The sequence below is a fragment of the Polypterus senegalus genome, chromosome 13 (assembly GCF_016835505.1).
Source record: "Polypterus senegalus isolate Bchr_013 chromosome 13, ASM1683550v1, whole genome shotgun sequence".
In the NCBI taxonomy this organism is placed as follows: domain Eukaryota; kingdom Metazoa; phylum Chordata; class Cladistia; order Polypteriformes; family Polypteridae; genus Polypterus; species Polypterus senegalus.
Window position 1 is genome coordinate 34,339,166 of NC_053166.1, and position 23,104 is coordinate 34,362,269.

The 23,104-nt window shown below is 38.5% G+C and overlaps 1 protein-coding gene across 4 annotated transcripts in view; it reads right to left on the reverse strand.

The window, feature by feature from the left end:
• Nucleotides 1–3,069: 3,069 nt before the first annotated feature.
• Nucleotides 3,070–23,104, reverse strand: part of pde6a (phosphodiesterase 6A, cGMP-specific, rod, alpha) — a 100,131-nt gene continuing 80,096 nt past the window's right edge. For all 4 annotated transcript variants that reach the window (XM_039774861.1, XM_039774859.1, XM_039774860.1 and 1 more), the window contains 8 exons: nucleotides 22,192–22,279; nucleotides 19,953–20,053; nucleotides 17,911–18,018; nucleotides 17,377–17,440; nucleotides 16,825–16,899; nucleotides 15,639–15,722; nucleotides 4,781–4,949; nucleotides 3,070–3,262 (listed from right to left, as the gene is read on the reverse strand). In XM_039774861.1, the coding sequence (XP_039630795.1) occupies nucleotides 3,219–3,262; nucleotides 4,781–4,949; nucleotides 15,639–15,722; nucleotides 16,825–16,899; nucleotides 17,377–17,440; nucleotides 17,911–18,018; nucleotides 19,953–20,053; nucleotides 22,192–22,279 (733 nt within the window). In that variant the 3' untranslated portion in view covers nucleotides 3,070–3,218. The remainder of the gene's footprint in view (nucleotides 3,263–4,780; nucleotides 4,950–15,638; nucleotides 15,723–16,824; nucleotides 16,900–17,376; nucleotides 17,441–17,910; nucleotides 18,019–19,952; nucleotides 20,054–22,191; nucleotides 22,280–23,104) is intronic.

The window sequence follows — 23,104 nt, forward strand, 5'->3', positions numbered from 1 at the left end:
TGCAGTTGACCACCTTAAATACCTTTTCTCATGATTGGACACCCCTGTCTATGAAGTCCAAGGTTTAACGAGCTAATCCAACCAATTTGGTGTTTTAAGTAATCAGCATTGAGCAGCTACATGCATTCAAATCAGCAAAATTACAAGAGGACCCAAATTTTTGCACATCCAGTTTTTCACATTTGATTTAATTTCATACAACTATATACTGTTTCACTAAAAATCTTTGTTCATAAAACACCCCAGTACTCAGATGTTCCTAGGAAATGAAAGACATACCACTGTTATCTTTTTTGGTGAAAGTAGTAAATTATTATGCAAGTTCCCAAGCTTTTTCATATGACTGTAAGTTTAATATGTCACTGTGCTCTGTACAATAAATATTTGATAAATCCATTCACATGTACAGCTAACACAAGGCCAGATTTAGCAAACAGGGTTTCATCATTTACAACTGCTAGGCAAGCATTAGAAGACAAGAAAGGGACAACTGCGACATGGGCATTGTACTATTTCTGTGTGTCAGAGTAAGGATGACACTGGATCTTCTTTTCCTTGTTTGGAATGGCATGATTTGCCTAAGTGGGGGCCTGCACATGGAGAAAGGGTATAAAGCCTTGGAACATTGCCTGGCACACCTTTGAAGCTGATGAACAGATGGGAGATACCGTCATCCGATCCCCAAAATCCTTCCAGTGCAGCAACAAAAATGGCAGACTGTATACACTGAGCTCCCACTTCGGTGACAGTCTTGTCATGGTTTCCTCGTCTGTTATGCTGCGTAAATCGTCATTAAAGAAAGCTAAGTTATTTCTCCTAAGTGATTTCTTACTGCTGTATCACTAAGGGAGGGGCATCACCTTTTAATATCATATCTATATAGTTTCCGGTTATGTAACATGCTGCAGTTACAAAAGAAGTTATTCCAATAAGGGGCTAGCGCCCCTGCTGGATAGACCCGCTTAGTCCTGAAGAGGGTCACGGGGGGTCTGCTGGAGCCTATCCCAGCTAGCAAGGGGCACAAGGCAAAAACAAACCCTAGACAGGGTGCCAGTCTATCACAGGGCGAGCACACACACCAGGGCAATCCACCTAACCTGCATGTCATTGGACTGTTGGAGGAAACACACAAAGATAAGGGGATAACATGCAAACTCCACGCAGGGAGGAGGCAGGACGCACACCCTGATCTCCTTCCTGCAAGGCAGCAGTGGTACAGCAGTGGAAGGGTCAAGTGACAAAATGCCAGCCCCTGTGTCTTGACTGTGTGCCTGCATGGCAGATTGCTGTGCATTTTGCATTTTCCCGACAGGGGTTATCACTGCGGCATGGCCAGATTTTTAGAGATGACCAGGCTGAAGACTTTAGTGCCACCAAGTGTTCTTCATGCTCTTTTTAGCTTAACAGCAGACATTTAATGCAGACAACCTGACAGTTTGCTTACCCTGAACTGCATATCCTGGCAACAATTGCCTCAATGCTGGATCCTGCACTGAATGAGATGCCATCCAATAATTTATTAATTTCCTGTTAGCTGAACTGACAGACATTGTGGGGAGCAATTTGGTGCTGACTGGGCCGTAAAACCAGGGGCACAGTGGTTAACACGTTGAGCTGTAAAGGGCAAGGATGCCTGTTCAATCCCCACGCTCATTGAGCTCCCACACGATTATGGCGGGACGCACCTGTAAGTTTCCTGCCTAAGATGAGGTCTGGGGTGGCAGCAGACATCGACTGCAATGACAGTGGCCTCTCTGTGCTCTTGCTTCAAGTTCTTGCTGCTGATCATCTGTTTTCCACACACCTGCCTTGCCTCCCTGTTTGAACAACTCCACTGAGTCAGACTCACCGACTTAATTATTCATATCCATCAAAACAGCAGCCATGACAGTAATGATTGTGTTACCTGTGACGATGCAGCATCTCCAGAGTTTGCCTCCCTGAAATCCATTTTTAATGGCGTGATAAGGTCAGCCTGAGTGTGCCACATCAGTGAGTTTGTCTGGAAAAAGAAACGCTGAGTGCAACTGTGCAGGGTTTTTTTTTTACTCAAATTAGGTTCTGAGTGGAGCATTCAGCACTCGCTTTGACCTACCAAAAATGACAGCCAAAGAGTTTTTGTTTTTTTCTTAAAATAGAAAGCCTTAACATGGTGCAGAACACATTAATAATGCGAGCGTCCTGATTGCTGCTCCATTCAGACATGACTGGTGGTGAGGAGGTGCTCAGCTAATGTAGGGGCTGGAATCTCTTCTAGGGTGAAGTCCTGCCTTGCACTTCTTGGCTTTTAGGATAAACTCAAACACCCCTAGCCCTGTAGTGGGGGGGTGAAGGTCAGGTCTACATCGGGAGACAACAGGGACCACCTTAATAAGAGGAAGAAGAGGATTAACTGGACCAGCTACATCATCATAAGAACATATGACAAGCGAGAGGAGACCATTCAGTAAATCAAGTGTGTTTGTTTAGCTAAGAGCTAAGCTCTCCCAACATCTAGTCTAGACACTTCTTCCAGGTTGTTAAGGTTTCTGCTTCAACACCATAACTAGGTAGCTTCTTCCACATTTTCATAACTCTTTGTGTGAAGAACTGCTTCTTGTCTTCAGTACTAAATGTACTTCTCCTTAATTTCCACTGTTTTCCTGAAGTACGTTGAAAGAATTCTGATGCATCTACTTTATCAAGGCCTTTGAGGATTTTAAATCCCTGGATTAGGTCCCCACACTGTCTCCTCTGACTATACAGGTAGAATTTTAAAGAGTGTGAGACAAATGCCACAGCTCACTTGTTCAAACACTCCTTTATGAATCATTCACTCACTAACCCTGAGCCATCTTGACAGCTGCTCCCTCCACTGTCCTCAAACTGGCGGACCCCTTTGATACTGTTAGGAATGTGTCAAGCCATCCGTGGTCAGTATATAGCACAGCTCCTAAAGGGCAGTGTCCTGTCATTCTAGCTCTCTTCCATGACGCCCCACTCCAGCCTTATGGTCTTTCTTGGCAGCTGGCCCTGGGAGGTTGGATACGTATAAAGAATACGCACAGGCACACACAGCATCAGGAGGTATTAGATTACAGAAATAGGCTTTTAATATTTTCATGGTAACGGATCTTGTTAGCTTCCTTGGAAATGGATCTGCTGACTCTCATAAGAAGACAGTGGATGGACAGGAGAGGAAGCTGCCTGTGCCATGGTTTGGCTTGCCAGTATCCTGTCTACACGAGGACACAAGTTTTTGATTGTGTAGATGCTGCGGGAGCTGTAAGAGAAGAAAAATGCACTGTGATTAATCTCCCCAGAAAGGCGGCTGACTGCTCACTCGTAATTATCATAAGGAACTGACAGGTGAAGGCTTCTGTGGCGCCGCTCTCGTGACAGCACCAGGCGCTCACTCAGCGGGCCCTGATCAATAGTGCCAGGCAGCTCTCTCTCCCCATGCTGGCTTTCTTCTTTTCTCATTTTGTTGGTCCGAATGGTCATAATCAGGATTAGCATAATATGAAAATAGTTACGTGTGGCACTTTGATTCATAACAGAAACAAGTTCTTTAATAGTTTAGAAAGCAGCAGATGTGATTAAACGTGACCCAACTGTAATCAAGCCAAAGCAATCAGCAGACACCAGCTTTCACTTGGGTCCACCCTAATGAAGGTCATAGATGAATAAATCTGTTCATGTAACCCACCCAGAACTCCTCCCTCCCTCTATCCATCTGGCCCACACACTGGCCCACCTCTGCCCTTGGCCCATAAAAGACACACTCAAGACCGACATTAATGTGTTCATCTCTTTCCATAAATTGAGTTTGTGCAAGAGAAATGATTAATAGAAGGCAATATTCATTATTTTATGCTTCCTTGTGCCCTTCTCTCTGCATTTTATTACAAATCTATTACTCTCATTTTCTGTAAATGTTGTCGATTTGCGGAAAGTGGTTACCTCCATTAAGGTTGGAATGACATGTCAAAATTGTGTATTAAAATTTAACATAAGGCAAACTTCAATTACAGGTAAGCATTAGTTAATAACAGCTCGGGTAAAGCACTAGAAACACTAGGCAAAGCCCCACCACTGGCTCACTGTGTGTCCTTGAGCAAGTTATTTAACTTAAAATTAGGAATAGGTGAGGATATAATGTATAACTGATGTTAAAGCAGAATGTGTGTGTCAGTCTGGTATGCAAATCATCACCCTTGAATTCATCTCCACCAAATTTCAAGCACAAGATTAACCATTTGTACAGGGGAACATCATAGATGGCCATTTCTTGTTCTGAAATTTAGTTGGCAGTTCAGCACAGGGTGCCCATGCTTGAACCCAGCATATGCAGACTTAAAAAGAAGAACATCCAAATAATAAAAAAGACTTTATGACCAACATCCTCTGAACTCCACCTTATTAACCCCTCTCCCCACCTTCAAAACATCCCAAAGATGATCAACGGAGTGGGATGATCCTGAGCCAAAATTTAAGTGTCTTAGTGAAAGGTCTGAATACTTGTGTCAATGTGGCATTTCATATCTATCTATATATCTATCATATAGTGCCTTATCTATCTATCTATCTATCTATCTATCTATCTATCTATCTATCTATCTATCTATCTATCTATCTATCTATCTATCTATCTATCTATCATATAGTGCCTTATCTATCTATCTATCTATCTATCTATCTATCTATCTATCTATCTATCTATCTATCTATCTATCTATCTATCTATCTATCTATCTATCTATCTATCTATCTATCTATCTGACTCTTTGCCTGCACTCACCTTGCTTGGTAGTGGCATTCCCACTGCTCAGCTGTTCCTTTTTCTTTTTCTCTTCCTCCAAGGCAAGCAGTTTAGCTTCATATTCATCCTGTAGTGCCTTCCATTCTTTCCTGTTGTTGAGTATTCCATTCAGCATTGGTGTTATCTCTTCATGGAAGCGAGAGAACTCCTGAAGAAGAGAAACACAGAAAGTTAGCCCAGTTTTTCTTTATTATTTCATTTCGGTCACATTGTATATTTAATTTTAGTCTGAAAAAGAAAAATGTGAATAAGCTGCTGATGAACATTTACACCCCATTTGTGGCTGCAGTAGTGCTTAATAGTAGCTTCCACTGAATTGAAGGTCACTTGCATGTGCTACACTTAAGAATGTAGACTGCTGATGTCTGATATGGGACACAGAGTAGAGCTTACATTACATTGTCCACCACAAGTCAGGATACAGAAGTGATCAAAAGTGACAACTAGAAATATTAACTAGGTGATGCTGTTACTGAATTTGTATGAGGCTGTGACCTTATTTGAGATTGCTTATATTGACAGAGAAAAATGTCTTTGGATGATGTGTAGGACTGGTCAGGAGTCAGGTAAAGGATAATAGCACAGAAATCAAGAGGATCCAATAATGCACATCAGAATGTAAAGCTAAGCTCATAGTCAAAAGCAAAATAATCACTAATATTTATTTATTTATTTTTCTTTTTTAAAGTGCTAAAGTATAAGTGAGTGTGGCCAACTTTTATGATAGTGATATGATAACCAATGTGGCTGGTGTCCTGTTGACCTACATGTCTAGCTACAGGAGTTGTCAGCAATATGGTAACAAGAAAAATGGTGGCACAATGACATTACAGAATTAACAATAAAAATGAACAACAAAACTAATAACATTAATAATTATATGAAAAATGTAATAAATTGATACAACAATTCATTATTTTTTGGCAGTGATGACTATTCATGAAGACAGTTGCTCAAGCCATTATCACGTCATGGCAACTGCAACACAAAATGGTTACAAAAATAACACAAAATGCTTTCTAATAACTGGAAACAATTTCTATGATGAAAATCAAAAAAAACATAATCCATCCATCCATCCATCCATCCATCCATCCATCCTCTTCCGCTTATCCGAGGTCGGGTCGCGGGGGCAGCGGCTTGAGCAGAGAAGCCCAGACTTCCCTCTCCCCGGCCACTTCTTCTAGCTCTTCCGGGAGAATCCCAAGGCCTTCCCAGGCCAGCCGAGAGACATAGTCCCTCCAGCGTGTCCTGGGTCTTCCCCGGGGCCTCCTCCCATAATGGGAAATGATACCAGTGTAGCAACAGAGATTAGGAGCTGCTTTACTCCATGCTTTGTCAATGATACTTCCGAAAGGACCTCTGCCTCTTTCTCCATTTCCAGAAGACTCTCCACAGCTTTTTCAATGGCTTTGTAAAGGATCATTCCACCAGTTTGGTGACTATTTAAAAATTAGTGTTGCGAAGACGTTGAGTCTGGACGGACTGAGGAGAGCTTGTATGCAGGAGGACAGATACTGAGGAGCCATCCATAATTTTCAGGAGGCCAAAATGCCATCAAAATCAAACAGTGTGAAAGTCTAGAGGAGCTTCTTCCTTGGTGTCTGGCAAAATGAAATGAAAGATGACAAAAGAAATGAGCCACCCCACCTCATACACAGGAGTTCAACAGAAGGTTAGGCAAATGCAGCAAGGCTTACTTTTATCGTTCTGAAAATGTTTACATCCAGATTGTGTTTTCTCTGTATTGTCCCCTCAGTATGTTTGTTTTAATAAAAATGCAATTTTTGTTAACCTTTTGTTTCGTTTGTGTTGTTCTGGGCATGAGAGCTGCCACTATGACACCCTCCTATCACATTTATTCTTTTGCTTTTTACAAAATGTATTTCATACTGCCATAGAGCGTTAATTTGATATTCATTGTTACAGTTTTTTTTCAGTAAGGTTATTAATACATATTTATCCTACCACATACCAGCATGAGTGTTTCAGGTATTTGAATTCCTGTTTAATTATGTTCACTGTTTCATAAAGATGTCTTAACATGAAACAGAATATTTGAAATAAATAAATTTGGGTTGCACTGCCCTCTCACTTTAGTCAATTGTGTGCAATAAAAAAAAATAACCTAGTCAGCCAGAAATGCAATTTTTGATGTTGAATTGTTTTTGGAGTGAAGGGAAGCACCGTAACACGTTTAGTTTACTCTTTATTTTCATGAAACAGAACAATTTACCTTCAATTGCTTTTTTTGCAGACCAAGTAACAAATCAACAGTGTCCTCATGTTTCTTCAAAAAGCCCAACCAGAAATTCAGCATGAATGCACTAAAGTGGGGGTTTTGAGTGGGACAACAGAAGATGGACTTCTCAATAGGACAATAGTACATGAGGGCTACATAACTCCTAATACAAGATGAAACAACAAAATTAAAGTAAAAAGTAAATCAGTCCCTAAACCTTAGAAAAAAATATAAAGTCTCAAGGGCAAATGTATTGAACCCAGAAAAAAACAACAAAGCTACTTAAAATTATAACATCAGTGACTGTTCAGAGTAGAACCAAAACACCACTCTAAGGCAGAAAAGAACGTGTTTGGCACCCTATGATAAGTTCTTACAGACTTATTTAATTTGACTACCTGTATTAAATCCATCTAATAGGAAAGGCAGCTAAGGTGCTGGCAGCAAAACCTGGGTGGTTAAGATTCATGGTTTGGCATAAGTTCAACCTGTCTCTTTGTTGCAAATATAGTGTCTCCCTGACCCTATAACCTGATTTTGGACAACAAGCAAAAGTGACCTCGGGATTTGGTATAAAGCTGCCATGTGGCCAAGGTGTAATGCAGTGGTCCACAACTCCGGTCCTGGAGGGCCTCAGTGGCTACAGGTTTTCATTCTAACCCTTATCTTAATTAGTGACCTGTTTTGCTGCTGATTAACTTCTTTTGAATTAATTTTAATTGATGTGCTCTTGAAAACTCAGGTCCCTTAATTGCTTCTTTTTCCTTAATTAACAGCCAAACAATAATGAGATACAAAATGAGCCAAAACATGATCAGCAAACTGTGACCATTATACAATATCTGAAAAAAAAGAAAGATGAAGGTCTCAGGAATGCTGATCTGCTCAGGTCCCCAAAACATTTTAACAGAGCTCTTAGAAAAGGGAAAACAATTTCAAAATCGTATGCTATTGAAGAATGAGAGCAGCAACAAGCCATGGAATTAAAGAATGGGTTTAATTAACAACAAGAATCGACGTCTAATTAAGCAGCTGGTTGCAGTGAAATTGGTTTAGTTTGAGGCTCTGACTTAGTTGGCCCTCTGTTTGCTCACTCACTTCACGTTTCATCTCTGTTTGGGTGCCATTTAAGGAAAGAAATGCAGCAATTCAGGGGAACGATGAAGAAATTCAGGGGAACAAATCTTTAAAAACAATTCAATTAAAATGAATTCAAAAGAAGTTAATTAGCAGCAAAAACAGGCCACTAATTAAGAAAAGTGTTAGAATGAAAACCTGCAGCCACAGCGGCCCTCCAGGACAAGAGGTGGGAATGCCTGGTGTAATGGAATGTGGATGCATGAGATAAGTAGAGGAAACAGTTTCATCTCTCATAGGGGGGAATAAGGCAAGAAACAAAAAGAAGGTACAATGGGAGGTAAAAGATTTGTTGATGGAGCAACAAATGTTTGTTTGAGAGGTCCTTTTGTGGGTCAGCCACCACAACTAATATCAGGGCTTATCATAAGTAGATGTTAGAACCAGCTAAACTGTTTTTGTGTTTTGTATTGATGTTCTTTCTAATAATCCTCTATACATTTGTCTCTAAAGTCCATTTGTTTAATTAATGTCTTAGCTATAAATTTGTCTTTAGCATTATTCTGGCATCCTTCAACATCTGCAATAAGATGCTGCAGATGTTCTACCAGACGGTTGTGGCGAGTGCCCTCTTCTACGCGGTGGTGTGCTGGGGAGGCAGCATAAAGAAGTAGGATGTCTCACGCCTGGAAAAACTTGTTAGGATGGCAGGCTCTATTGTTACTGGACAGTTTAACATCTGTGGCAGAGCAATGGGCGCTAAGCAAACTCCTGTCAATCATGATGAATCCACGGCATCCACTGAACAGTCTCATCTCCAGGCAGAGGAGTAGCTTCAGTGACAGACTGAGGAGATCGTTCCTCCTCCACACTATGCGACTCTTCATCTCCACCCAGGGGAGTAAATGCTAACATTATTCAAAGTTATTGTCTGCTTTTACATGCATTTTTATTACTCTTTAATTTAATATTGTTTTTTGTATCAGTATATTGCTGCTGGACTATGTGATTTTCCCCTTGGGATTAATCAAGTATCTATCTATCTATCTATCTATCTATCTATCTATCTATCTATCTATCTATCTATCTATCTATCTATCTATCTATCTATCTATCTATCTATCTATCTATCTATCTATCTATCTATCTATCTATCTATCTATTCTGATTCAGGGTTGGTACAGGTGTGTCCCTATTGCTCAAAGCACATAACTGATTTAGTGCACATTTAATGGTAGTAACAGTGGTGGTAGTATTGTCAGGTGTATAGAGTACAGAGAAATTCTTACTTGCATGTCCAAACAGCACGCATCATGTTTTCATGATAAAGATGTGTTCAAATTCAATTGGTTCATCTTATTAGATATAAACACGAAGCAGCTTACCTGATGTAGTCCTTACGTGTTGATGCTACCTGGTCAGCAACACTAAGTGTAACAGTATGTCACTGTTACACTGAAATAAGAAATAGATAATTACAGATTATGAAAAAAGTTAAAGCGAAGCATATGAGCAATGGTTTAGTGTACTGGTCATTAAGAAGGACACGATGGACTGCCATGATTTCTAAAGATTTACTTTGCAACTAGTCTCTTTTCTGTTTCTTTTTCCGGTTTCTTTGTGGTGGTGGCCTGCGCCACCTCCACCTACTCAAAGCTTCATGATGCTCCAACAATGATGGACGGATTAAAAGGAAGAAGTCTACGTGACCATCATCATCATCAAGCCCTTCCGTGAGAATCCTAAATCCAAAGAGGACTGTTTCATTTATGTTAGGTAGAATGCCCAGAGGGGACTGGGCGGTCTCATGGTCTGGAATCCCTACAGATTTTATTTTTTCTCCAGCCGTCTGGAGTTTTTGTTTTTCTGTCCCCCCTGGCCATTGAACCTTACTCTTATTCGATGTTAATGTTGATTTATTTTGTTTTATAATTATGTCTTTCATTTTTCTATTCTTTAATATGTAAAGCACTTTGAGCTACTGTTTGTATGAAAATGTGCTATATAAATAAATGTTGTTGTTGTCTCATATACGAAATCTAATTTCTGCTTTAAATTGACCCTTTTGAAAACAGACAGTTCATGTCTTTACATTTTAAGTGTCCATTGGAAGTAAGTCTTACTCAATATGCATTATATCATTGTGTCTCTCAATATGCACATGTACAGTACAGTTACTCTTTTTTATTTAATTAAGTGCATTTGCATATACAGTAATGTAAGAAGCACCTACTGCAATAGTCGTATCTGTTCTTTTGCATGAAACAACTCAGCTCCCCGAATTCTTTGAAATTGAACACACTTATTCTTTAAGGAAATTTGTTGGAAAAAGTTAATGTTTGTTGGGATATCTCAAACAGAATGTGCTGTTGATATTTTTGAAATTTGAAGCTCTCCCATTGAAATTGAAAACTTCAAATTTGTGTAGCTTTAAACCGAAAAATTCTACACGACTTCTGTTATGGATAAGCTTACTGTTTGAAATTTACTGAGAGAGAGGTCACTGCAACTTGAATATTTTGTAAAATTCTGACAGCAAAACAGATCCGCAATACAAGATAGTCAAATGCCGAGTGTACAACAGTTCACTTTGCCTGCTGCTTAAGGTGAGCTTCACTCTGCAAGCAAAGTATGAACTTTACATTGGATTATCTGCACTTTATAATGATTCAATATTTTTCTGACAGTATGATTTATTAGCAAAGATTCTAAATTGCATTCCATCATGGGCCTTGGCAGCTAACAATTTTTCCTTGAGTTTTCAACAGAAATTTTAACTCTTGGGTATGTCTTTCGAAAATGTTATGTTTAAGAAGTTTGAACTACTGTACAATTAGTCACAGACCCTCCACAACCAGCAGCCAACAACAGGACATCAATTAATGTCATTTTTACATCACTAGAATTGGAATCCACTGTATGTGAAAGCAGCTAAATCACTACTAGTCTATTTCAGCGGGTTTTTAACTACATGACATTAAAGTACTATTAAAAGGTTTGTATTTAATGCAGTCTACTAAATCATTGAATAACATTCTATTATTTTTGCACTTTTTGAATATGATTTATTGTTACAAAAATATTTTAAAAATGTTCAGATGTTTGATTAAGTAACTAAAAAAATGTAAATGCTTCAACTTTCAATTCCGTAAACTAAGTCCTGAATATTACACCATTTTGTACATATATGACTGAATCCTTTACTCAGCCTATCATCATCCAAAAAGTTTCCTTTTTAATCTGTTTCTAAATGATTAAGCTCTTTATTATCTTATAAAATTAATGTATATACCTCTGTTTCTGTAATAGCCTACCAGTTTTAGATTGCTGTCTATTCGATGATTAATTGATCCACAAATGTTTACATCAATCCCTGCCATCCCAACAGGGATGCAGCCTTCTAGTTTAAAGCAAGAAAACACAAAACTTTACAATAACCTCACCAATATTGTAAAACATTGTAACTTTTTAACAAGAAAAGAGAACAATGAATCGAATGTACGGTTATGGCAGTTTGGAAATTTATATGCACACCTACACGTATTCCTGCCTTGTACAGGGCACTTGAAAAAAAAAAGAGCTTTTAAGACACCTCCAGATTAAGTTGCAGCCGTTCTATGATATAATCCTTTTCTTGTGGAGGCAGGAATGCCATTACCTTAACATTCAAAAATGAAAATACTAGAAAAAAAGAAGGGAATGAGCTGAGCCATCAGCAGAGTACCTCAAAGCAGGTATGGTTTGTGAAAACAGACTCCTGCTGTGATTTCCATTGGAGCGAATGTTAGAAAGCAATAAAGTCCTGTGGGGAACATACTAAAGTTGAAATAATAGACTGGAAGCTATCCAATCCTTTGTGTAGTATTAGCCCACACAAATCATCAGAAACTGATGCAAGATGATATTTTGGAGAAACAATACTATTAACATAGCACACTCACCAGTGTTGGATCAAGGTGGCATCAGTAAGACTAAATTACCACTTAAAGAGTATTGGATAGATACGCTTTAGAGACACTATAATTCTAGCAGAAGTGACACAACACTGGCGATTTTTCTGTATGTTCTGACAAAAAGACGTGCATCTCCAGTTTCAGGCAATGTGGCCCTCAAGGCCTTATTTAAAAAACTGGGAAGCAATCATTAATGAAAATATATTTAACAGGAACACATTGTCTTATGGAAATTATCTCAACTTTACAATTAGTATTAAAAAAATATCCAGATTTGTAGAATGTGTTCCTTAATATTATCCTAAAGGGAATTTTTAAAGAATGTCCAACAAGGTAATTAATATTAAAATAAATCTGCTACAAAATGCCCTACATCCTCTCCCTTAAATAATAAATGAAGAAATATATGAAAGTACAGTCTGAGTTAAACAGAGTGGTTTTATAACAATTAACATTCAAAGTCACTAAAATTTATTTCAAAATACAGAAATGCACACAACTCTTTAATCTGTAAATTGATGACACTAATGCATGTCTTATATATTTCATATGCATTTACAAGCCTTCCTAGGGATCTAGTTAGACTTAAATTATATTTTTAGCATTTTAGTAAATTTTTGCATTTTAATAATCTGGCATTACACTATTAATACACTATATACACTACCCTAAATCCAAAGAGGACTGTTTCATTTATGTTAGGTAGAATGCCCAGAGGGGACTGGGCGGTCTCATGGTCTGGAATCCCTACAGATTTTATTTTTTCTCCAGCCGTCTGGAGTTTTTTTGTTTTTCTGTCCCCCCTGGCCATTGAACCTTACTCTTATTCGATGTTAATTAATGTTGATTTATTTTGTTTTCTTATTGTGTCTTTTATTTTTCTATTCTTTATTATGTAAAGCACTTTGAGCTACTGTTTGTATGAAAATGTGCTATATAAATAAATGTTGTTGTTGTTGTTGTTATAAGGTAGATAGATTAATTAAACGATTAAAAGAGCTGACAACATAGATAGATAGATAGATAGATAGATAGATAGATAGATAGATAGATAGATAGATAGATAGATAGATAGATAGATAGATAGATAGATAGATAGATAGACAGAAGGTTACCTGCTCCAGAAGCAACACAGAATATTAAGTGCACACAGAAATACAGAAAAATGATAACCAGAGAGTACAAGCCAATACACCAATGGAAGACATTACACTATGAACACAATATTTCCAAAGTACATTTAATGTACATAAGCATTAGTGCATTAACTGACCAGTGTGTAGTGTCCTTAAAGAGATATTATCACTATGCCACTTATCTTTAATACCTGGCTAAAAGACTGGTTATAAGTTGACTGGTGCATAGGAGGTGGCAGTATACAGGTTAATGGCTGTAGGCAACAAAGCGCCTCAGAAACATCATGAAAAAATGAGCAGTGGCTGAAGATGACCTACACCAATAGGGCTCAGTTAATACTTGTGTGCAATTTGCCCTTTAACTCTCTCCCCACAACCCAAGGACGTGTGTTATCTGATATCTCTAAATTGGTCCAATGTGAGTGAGTCAATGGATAGACTGACATCAAATCTGTCTAATTTCCTTCAACCTTACTTCCTTTTAGCCCTCCAATAGTGAATTAATGAATAAATGAAAATCATAGTGTAACTGAATGGATGCAAGTGTAGAATAGTAATTATACCTTTCTATCTTAAATGTAACAAAATGCTGTTTGTTTGAATGAATGGTGTAACTGTAGTTATACCTTATATGCAGAATTTTACTGATGCACAGATTAATTTAATATATACTGCTTAAACAATTAAAGGAACACTTTTTAATCAGAGTACAGTATAGCATCAAGTCAATGAAACCTCTGGGATATTGATTTCGTCAGTTAAGTAGCAGAAGGGGTTGTTAGAGAGGAAACAATGAGACAATCCTCAAAACAGGAATGGCTTAACAGGTGGAGGCCACTGACATTTTTCCCTCCACATCTTTTCTGACTGTTTTGTCACTAGTTTTGCAGTTGGCTATTTTCAGTGTCACTACTGGTAGCATGAGGAGATACCTGGACCCTACACAGGTTGCACAACTTCTCCAGGATGGCACATTAATACGTACCATTGCCAGAAGGTTTGTTGTGTCTCCCAGCACAGTTTCAAGGGCATGGAGGAGATTCCAGGAGACAGGCAGTTACTCTAGGAGAGCTGGACAGGGCCATAGAAGGTCATTAACCCGTCAGCAGGATCAGTATCTGCTCCTTTGGGGAAGGAGGAACAGGATGAGCACTACCAGAGCCCTACAAAGTGACCTCCAGCAGGCAACTGGTGTGAATGTCTCTGACCAAACAATCAGAAACAGACTTCATGAGGGTGGCCTGAAGTGGCCTCTAGTGTGCCATTTGCTCACAGCCCAGCACCATGGAGCTTGAGTGGCATTTGCCATAGTATACAAGAATTGTCAGGTCCACCACTGGCGCCCTGTGCTTTTCACAGATGAGAGCACCCTGAGCATATGTGACAGACTTGAAAGGGTCTGGAGAAGCCATGAAGAATGTTATGCTGCCTGTAACATCGTTTAGCGTGACCGGTTCGGTGTTGGGTCAGTGATGGTCTGAAGATGCATATCCACGGAGGGACACACAGACCTCTACAGGCTAGACAATGGCACCTTGACTGTCATTAGGTATCAGGATGAAATCCTTGGACTCATTGTCAGACCATATGCTAGTGCAGTGGGTCTTGGGTTCGTCCTGCAACACGACAATGCCCCGCCTCATGTGGCAAGTGTATGCAGGCAGTTCCTGGAGGATGAAGGAATTGACACCATTGACTGGTCCCCATGCTCGCCTGACCTAAATCGAATAGAACACCTCTGGGACATTATGTTTTGGTCCATCCGATGCCGCCAGGTTGCACCTCAGACTGTCCAGGAGCTCAGTGATGCCCTGGTCCAGATCTGGGAGGAGATCCCCCAGGACACCATCCATCGTCTCATTAGGAGCATGCCCTGATGTCAGGCATGCTTACAAGCACGTGGGGGCCATACAAACTACTGAGTACGATTTTGAGCTGCTGCAATGAAATTTCGGCAAAATGGACTAGCCTGCCGCATCATTTTTTCACTTTGATTTTCGGGGTGTCTTTGAATTCAGCCCTCTGTAGGTTGATAATTTTCATTTCCGTCAAACAATGTGGCATCCTTTCATTCCTAACACATTACCCAGTCCATATCAGTAGAGATATCCAGCAAGATGTTTTTTCCCATTGAGATCTGATGTGTTTTCAAAGTGTTCCTTTAATTTTTTGAGCAGTTTATAAAATATACTGTTCAAGCATAAGAGATCTAAAAATTCTAGTTAGGTAATTAATTAATGCTTCTTATACTTATAAACACATTAGCACCGATACTAATGAAAGAAAAGTATATTATACTGCAAATTTAATAAAATGGCATTCTATAAAATTCCATATTCAGCAGAATTGAGTGAATGTTAAATAAGAGATTTAAAGAATAGCCTCATCACATCCCTCAAGGACCCATTTTAACTGAACAGCAACTGTACCTTATACACGAATGTGCAGACAAAATCTATAAAACCACATTGCAGCTTTGGAAGCTCATCTGCTTTGTTTCTGTCCATCATGGGCTAAAAAGAAAAAGCAGAGCCTATTTTAGATATGCAAAATAAAGCAAGAGCTCTAAAGTATATCCGTGTAGCTTGTTACTAAGAGAGCTCATCATATCTGTAATATAGCCACACATACAGTTCGTGCCAGTAGGCACAATCTGTGTATATTCTTAAAATGTGTTATTCCTGTTAAGCACAGATGACTGCAAGCTGAAAAAGAGAATTAATTTCTTTACAAAACCTGACAAATCTGTTTCCATTTTTACCTTATTTATTGTCTCCACTGACTCAATGCATACTCTTCATATATAACTTAAATTTGTAATGAACCCAATTCCAGTTTACATGTTCAATAGCTTTAGACAGACTTGGTGATTTAAGTGAACCTGAGGATTTGAGTGTCTGCTGCATGCTGCAAAAATGTTTGTAGTTGCTCTCTTGGCTTCTACAGGAAATGAGCCTACTGTGTATGCCCTTACTGTGAGTTGAAGCTATGTGGCAGGTACACACCATATTTAGCTAAGTGTGGAGGACAAAAGCAGAAGGTTTATTTGCTTAAACTGAACTTTTGTAATTGCCCTAGATTTTGATCCTCAATTTAATTTATTTAATCTTCTAAGCTTCCCAGTTGTTGAGCTTTTCTGTACTTAGTAAGGCACTATTTTAGCACTCTGACATAGTCCTATGTAATAATATAGCATATTATTATTGTTAATAGAGACAATAGGGAACAGGATGGCATAATAGTCAATGCTTCAAACTAAAACAGTAGCATTTTGGTTTGAAAACTCTATGTGTAGAGTTTGTATATTCCCCTTTTCTCTGCATGAGCTTTGCTCTAGTTATTTTGGATTTTCTACCAAAGGTGTGTGTGTGTATGTAATTGGGCATCTCAACTTGATACTATACAAGTTAGTGTGGGCATGTACATGAGTGGGTCAAGAGATAGAATGGTACACTGTCTAGGACTGATTCCTTCCCCTATGCCTCATGCTGTTAGGACAGGCTCCAGTCACTCCAACCCTGTGCTGGATTAAATGGGCTTGATAATGGATAGGTGGATTTATGACAAGACTTCAGAAATCTTTCAGTCCATGGGATTGTCTTAAAAAATACTTACAATAGGATTCTGCTCCAGTACGGTACGCTCTAGATCGCCTTGCTCCCAGAACTCAGCAGCAACAGAAAGGGCTACCTAAAGGTAAAATAGAGAATATAGGTAAGAATTGGATTCATTTTTATTTATTAAGTCAGCCAGCTTGTTGCACATTGTTTAGTACTGTTGTTTCACAGCTCCAGTTTCGATCAATTTCCAACCTACTCTTCCAAAGTCTGTGTGGAATATCTCTGAATAATCCAGGTTCCTCTCCTATAACAAAGGCACACATGTTTGGTTTAATGGTGTCTCTAAATTTGCCAAGTAGGACTGAGCATGCGTGTGTATGCGTGTTTGTATGTGTGTGTGGCCAGTGTTTTGTACTAGTTACTGCCAAGATAAACTTTGCAAAGGAAAATGCGAGTTCATAAAACTGTTTGATGGATTAATATAAATCTATCACTACAATTGTAAGAACTGTAGATAGATTGTAGACTAAGGCTTTCACATGCATGTGCAGAATTATGCAAACTGGTATTTTGTGTGAACTTTTGAGTAATGTAAAGATGACCGTACCTTACTCTGTATCTCCCATGGCTTAGCAATGGCAGATAGGTCACAGGCAGTCATCATCATTGCCCTACAAAGAAGATACAAGGGTCAAAACACTTGTCTGCCACTTGTAGACTGATGCATAGTACAAAAGATCACAATTTCGATAGTGGGGCAGCACTCCATAATCATATTCTGTTAATTTGAATACTTAGTTTTGGTGGAAACACAAACATGGAACAGATTTATATGATCTACACGAATGCTGTAATCAACAACATGATTTGTGACTGTAAGCACTCTCTTCTCATATGTAAAATGACATAGCTGTCCAAAACCTGCTTAATCCAATTCAGTATCCTATATTAAAGGAACATTGATGCAAGGCAGGGAATACCCATAGACAAGTAGAACACTCAATTGAACCAACAAACCAAAATGAAGTACCCAGAAAAGAACTCACCCACACACGTACATGGGTAGAACATGTAGACTCTACATGGACAAGAACCTACTGCAGGATCTGAATCCAAGTTTGAGGGTATGAAGATTACTCACATGACAATCTCTTTTCTTGTTGTCTCTAACATCATGTAATTTGTCCATGCATTCCAATCTTCATAGGTTTTAGACTGATCTACAATCTTCTGGAACATAGTTCTTTTCCTGCAGGCCACCAAAATTAATAAAAAAAATTAAAGAATGCATTATTTTAATATATGAAGGCAGCACAACTTACCGAGTCTTTACACATGAATGTATCTTCTAAGAATCACTCTTTGACTTCAGCACATTCTGTAATTTCACCCTCATACCTTATTGCCAAACACTGAAACTAACATGTCACATCTCAAAGAAATGCTCAATGAGTATGCTCTCTGATCTGTGGGTGCAAAAGGATACAGAAAAGTGTGTCCCAGGGGTGACCCTCTGATGCATATGCGTGACAGTATTTGAATATTACAGATTTTCAAACATGGCTTAGATAGACAGATGCATTTTCATGAGATGTGATATGACAGTTTCTGTGTTATGAGGCTAGGATTACAGAATATTTTAAGTATCTTTCACAAAATAACATATAATAGTGCTTCAAAACCACTGCCATCATACCCGTGCCGAAGAAGTCCTCTGTCTCTTTTCTTAATGATTGATGCCCTATAGCACTCACACCAGTCATCATGAACTGAGCTGTGACACTAATCTTGGGCCTCTTAAAAGCCAGACTTGCATATCACATGACCCTCTCCAGTTTGCCTATCACCCAAATGGTTCCATATCAGCTACTCTTCATTTTGCCCTGTCCCATCTGGATAAAAAGACACTTATGCTAGAGTGCTTTTTATTGACAATTTGGCTTTCAACACCATCATCCCCCAGAAGCTCACAGGGAAGCTGCGTCTGCTAGGCTACTACACTTCCCTATGCACCTCTTACTGGTAGAGAGACCCCAGACAATCCGTGTCGGAAACACCCAATCATTAAGTTTGCGGATGACATAATGGTAATGGGTCTAATCAGCAATGGAGTCAGTTTACGGAATGGAGATATGATTGGTGGACAAACGCAAGTGCAAAAATCTATCTCTTAATGCGGAGAAGAACAAAGAGATTATTGACTTCAAGAAGACCCATGCTGTCAACACCCACCTGAATATCGAGGGCTCTGAGGTCAGGTGGAATTGGTCAATCGAACAAAATGTATTATTGTGCACCTGGCAGCTGACTTTACTTGGTCAATTAACACCTCCTTCCACTGCCAATAAGGTGGAGAAGTGTTTCTACTTCCTTCAGTGGCCAAGGAAGGCAAGCATTTCCTCTTCCCATTCTCACCACATTCTACAGGGGCACTCTGACCAGCTGCATCACTGTCTGGTTGAGAACTACAGTGTCCCTGACTGTAAGGTCCTACAATGGATAGTGCACACAGCAGAAAAGATCATTGGGACCAACCTGCCTTCCATTAAAGTCATCTTTATAAATTGATGCATCCACAAAGACCATTAGTATTGTAAAGGTCTGTTCCCACCCCTCCCACGGTCTCTTTGTCCCAGTTTCATCTGTTTGAAGGTTCTGCAGAAACTGAACAAATTCCGTCAGGTTCTGCAACAGCATGGCTGTCTGGATTCTGAGCTCTGTGCTGCCCTTCTACCCACAGATCTGCTCCTAGTAGTTTATATATATGTAGTCACTTACCTATTATTTATTATGTATGTATAGTATAGTATAGTATAGTATAGTATAGTATAGTATAGTATAGTATAGTATAGTATAGTATAGTACAATGTAGTTCTTTACTTGTCTTTTACTTGTCCTGTGTTTATGTATATGTTGCACCGGGAACATTATTTTGTGACTCTGAATGCGGAAATAGAATGATATGACAATAAAGCCACTTGACTTGACTACACTGTCCAGCTGTCTTAGTTATTGTTATCCATAACTCACTGGATGTGCCCTAATAGGATGCAACCTAATGATTCATATAAACTTAAGCAACAAAAACATTTTGTACTTTGTAATTCAACAGCAGAAGTACTCAAAGCATCAGCCAACATATACAATGTACTGTACGTGCATTATCTGTTTCATTAAACTTACTTGAAATAGAGTGCCAAATCAGTGGCAATGATAGCAATGTCCATTAAGTGCATGACATGCTCGTGTTGTCGACGGTTCAAATTTTGGTAAATATTTAAGCTCTGCAAAAAAAAAAATAATTCATTCAAAATTAATTTTTAATTCAACCACTACATGATATTCAGTTGAAATAAACACGGCACTTGCACAGCAATTATTTTATATGGATGAAGATTTGCAGCTACAACAACTTATGATTAATTGTCAAAGTATGCATACACTATGTTCGTTACACTTTGACACAAATGGCATTGCACATCTCTTCCCTCACCAATCCAGAATAATATTGGGAGTATTCTATTTATCACCCACATAGCTTAATAAATTCTAGGCTCTATGGGATGCTGACTCAAAGAGATAAAATTTTTGCCAGTGTCAGGCAAACATCAATCTGGTGGTGGCAAAGTATCTGAATCCATTGACAATGCGTGCTGCTTAAGTATCGGCTTCTAAAGAAAATCAGTTAACAATGCAAACAATATCCTAGGATTGGTCCAAAAATGAATTCTATAAAATAAAAAAATAAAAAATAGAATCCAGTGTTAATTCATTGTTAGTCAAATATCTTTCTTTCTTAAGGCTACAGAAATAATATTTTTAAACAGTATGTATGCATTATTAGATGTGGATGGGCGGTTGCTAGCATTTCTGCATCACTAGACTTGAACCCCAGATACAAGTTTGTGCAAGCACATTTAGAAGAACTGTACATACATTGCTTTAACTAAAATGCAAAACTAAACTGAACTCTGATTTATTAAATATCTATCTATCTATCTATCTATCTATCTATCTATCTATCTATCTATCTATCTATCTATCTATCTATCTATCTATCTATCTATGTATCTTCTTCACTGTGGACATTTGTGTGCAGTGGTGTGACTATAGGCAATGCAGGCAGGACAATCACACCTGGGTCAATGAGCCTGGGGGTGTGCCATGGTGAATGCCATGGTTGTTGTTCCACAAGACTTTATTTATTATTAAAATGCTTGCCTACATGACATTGGAATAAAAAGGTCAATTGTGTTCTCAGTGCCACAACTCTATATAACATAATTATGACTATCGACCTTTTATAAAGCTTATGTGCTTGATGTATGTCATTGATAGTAATCATTTTTAATTGGATTTAAATTAATTTCTCATGAGTGGTCCTAATTTATTTTTTGCACTGGAACTCAATCTGTGGTCACACCACTGTTTATATGTTACTTCATATACTTGTAAAAAGCAATAATAACTCAGTAGATTTATGAAAGCCAAAAAATGACTAATCATTAAAATCAATGTATCAATTTAAGAAAAATACAGATTGTGTCACTTACCTGAAATGTATCTAACTTCAAATTTTGAAACAACTAGACTTTTTCTTTTATGTGACCCTGAAATGGATTAAGTGGATTAAATACAGGATGGATGGATACTAATTTAGTTCCTATTCAAGTACCTCCAGAAATATTGTGCTGTCTGTTACATGTTCCTGTGACCAGATGAATGAATACTGAGAGGTCATATGACAAATGTCCTCAGGTATTTAATGTATTTTATTTCTCTGTTTCATTGTATAGAAACACATTGACTGATAAAAATCAACTTCTCTGTTTCTGGTAAACAACTGTTCTAAAACTGACCCATTTGTTTGTATATTGTATTATAGATATAAGTGCAATTAGACATATTCATTCTTTAATACTTTTTCCCAAATGTGGATTGCATAGACATATAAGTACCTTGGCTTATAGGGTCAGTATTGTGAGATATACAGAGTATAGTGGCATTTTTACTGGAATATGCTAATCAACATTCATTAGGATGGAACTAAAAAAAATGAGATATTAATACAGTATTTTATGGAAAATAACCCTTGTGTTTTAATGTTAGCTCTTTAATGGCTACAACATACAGGTTTTTGAGCATATAAATATATTTGTTATTCACAAGGATTTAATGAATGGATATTCCTGCTCTCAGGTCTTGTCTCACTGCTTGAACACTGGTGCCCTGACTTACCCAACAAGCCAAAAGCAGTCTTCTTTGACAGGAAAGCATCAGCTTATACAGTCATTTGTGTTATGAATTTGGGAGGTCAGATGGTGCAAACAATGACTGCTACATGATCTCTTTCACCAGAAATATAAAGCAGCTTAAAACACCCGATTGCACTGCAACAGCTGTGCAACGTGTTCTGATTTACCTCATCCTTTAACAAAGTCTTGGCAAATTCCAGATGGTGCCTCTCTAAAATAGATGATCCATGCAGCTTTGCCAGTGGATTTCCAGACCTAAACAGACAACATATTCATTATTTGGATGTGCAACATTAATAACTGGAAACACCTTTGAGACAAATAATCTCTATATAGACTTTGTTGCCGCAACTACGAGTTAGCAAGTAATTCTCTCTGCTATGCTCTATAATAAACACAATTGTTTTATAAAGCAAACTGCAGCCAAAACCAATATTAAATACAAGGACAAACAAAATATAAAGCTTGAACACTGAGAAATTCTTTTAGCCTAGTGTGCTGATGCTTAAGAAGAGTGAAAAGAACAGCATGTGAACTGGATATGTAACCATAGCCCACATTGATTAGTTAAGACCAAGGCATCATAATGCTGTGTGACTCCAGGGGAGACTGACACTCTTTAATGAATATTAAAAGTAATATGCTTATTGAAGGGACTGGGTGACACTCTGGTTAGTGCTGCTGTTACCTGAAAGTACCAGGGCCATGGTTTTGAATCCCATTTTGGATGCTGTCTTAATGGAGTTAACATATTCTCCCTGTGACTCAGTGTGTTTTCCTTTGAGGTACAAAGATGTGCATGGTCACTCGAAACTGGCTCAACATGAATGAATGTGGGTGTGAGTGAATGTGAGTGTGACCTGAGCTGGTGGTCTGTCCAGAGTTGGCTGCCACCTTGCATCCAGTGTTGCTAAGACAGGCCCTAGTCCCCCATGACCCTGAACTAACTGGCATTTTCAAAAGTAAATGGATTGATGGAAGGGATCATTGGACACCTAATATACATTACTTCTTTGGCAATTGCATAAAAACGGCAAAAAAATACAGTAAACACTGCATACTCCTCAGCAAAGATGACAA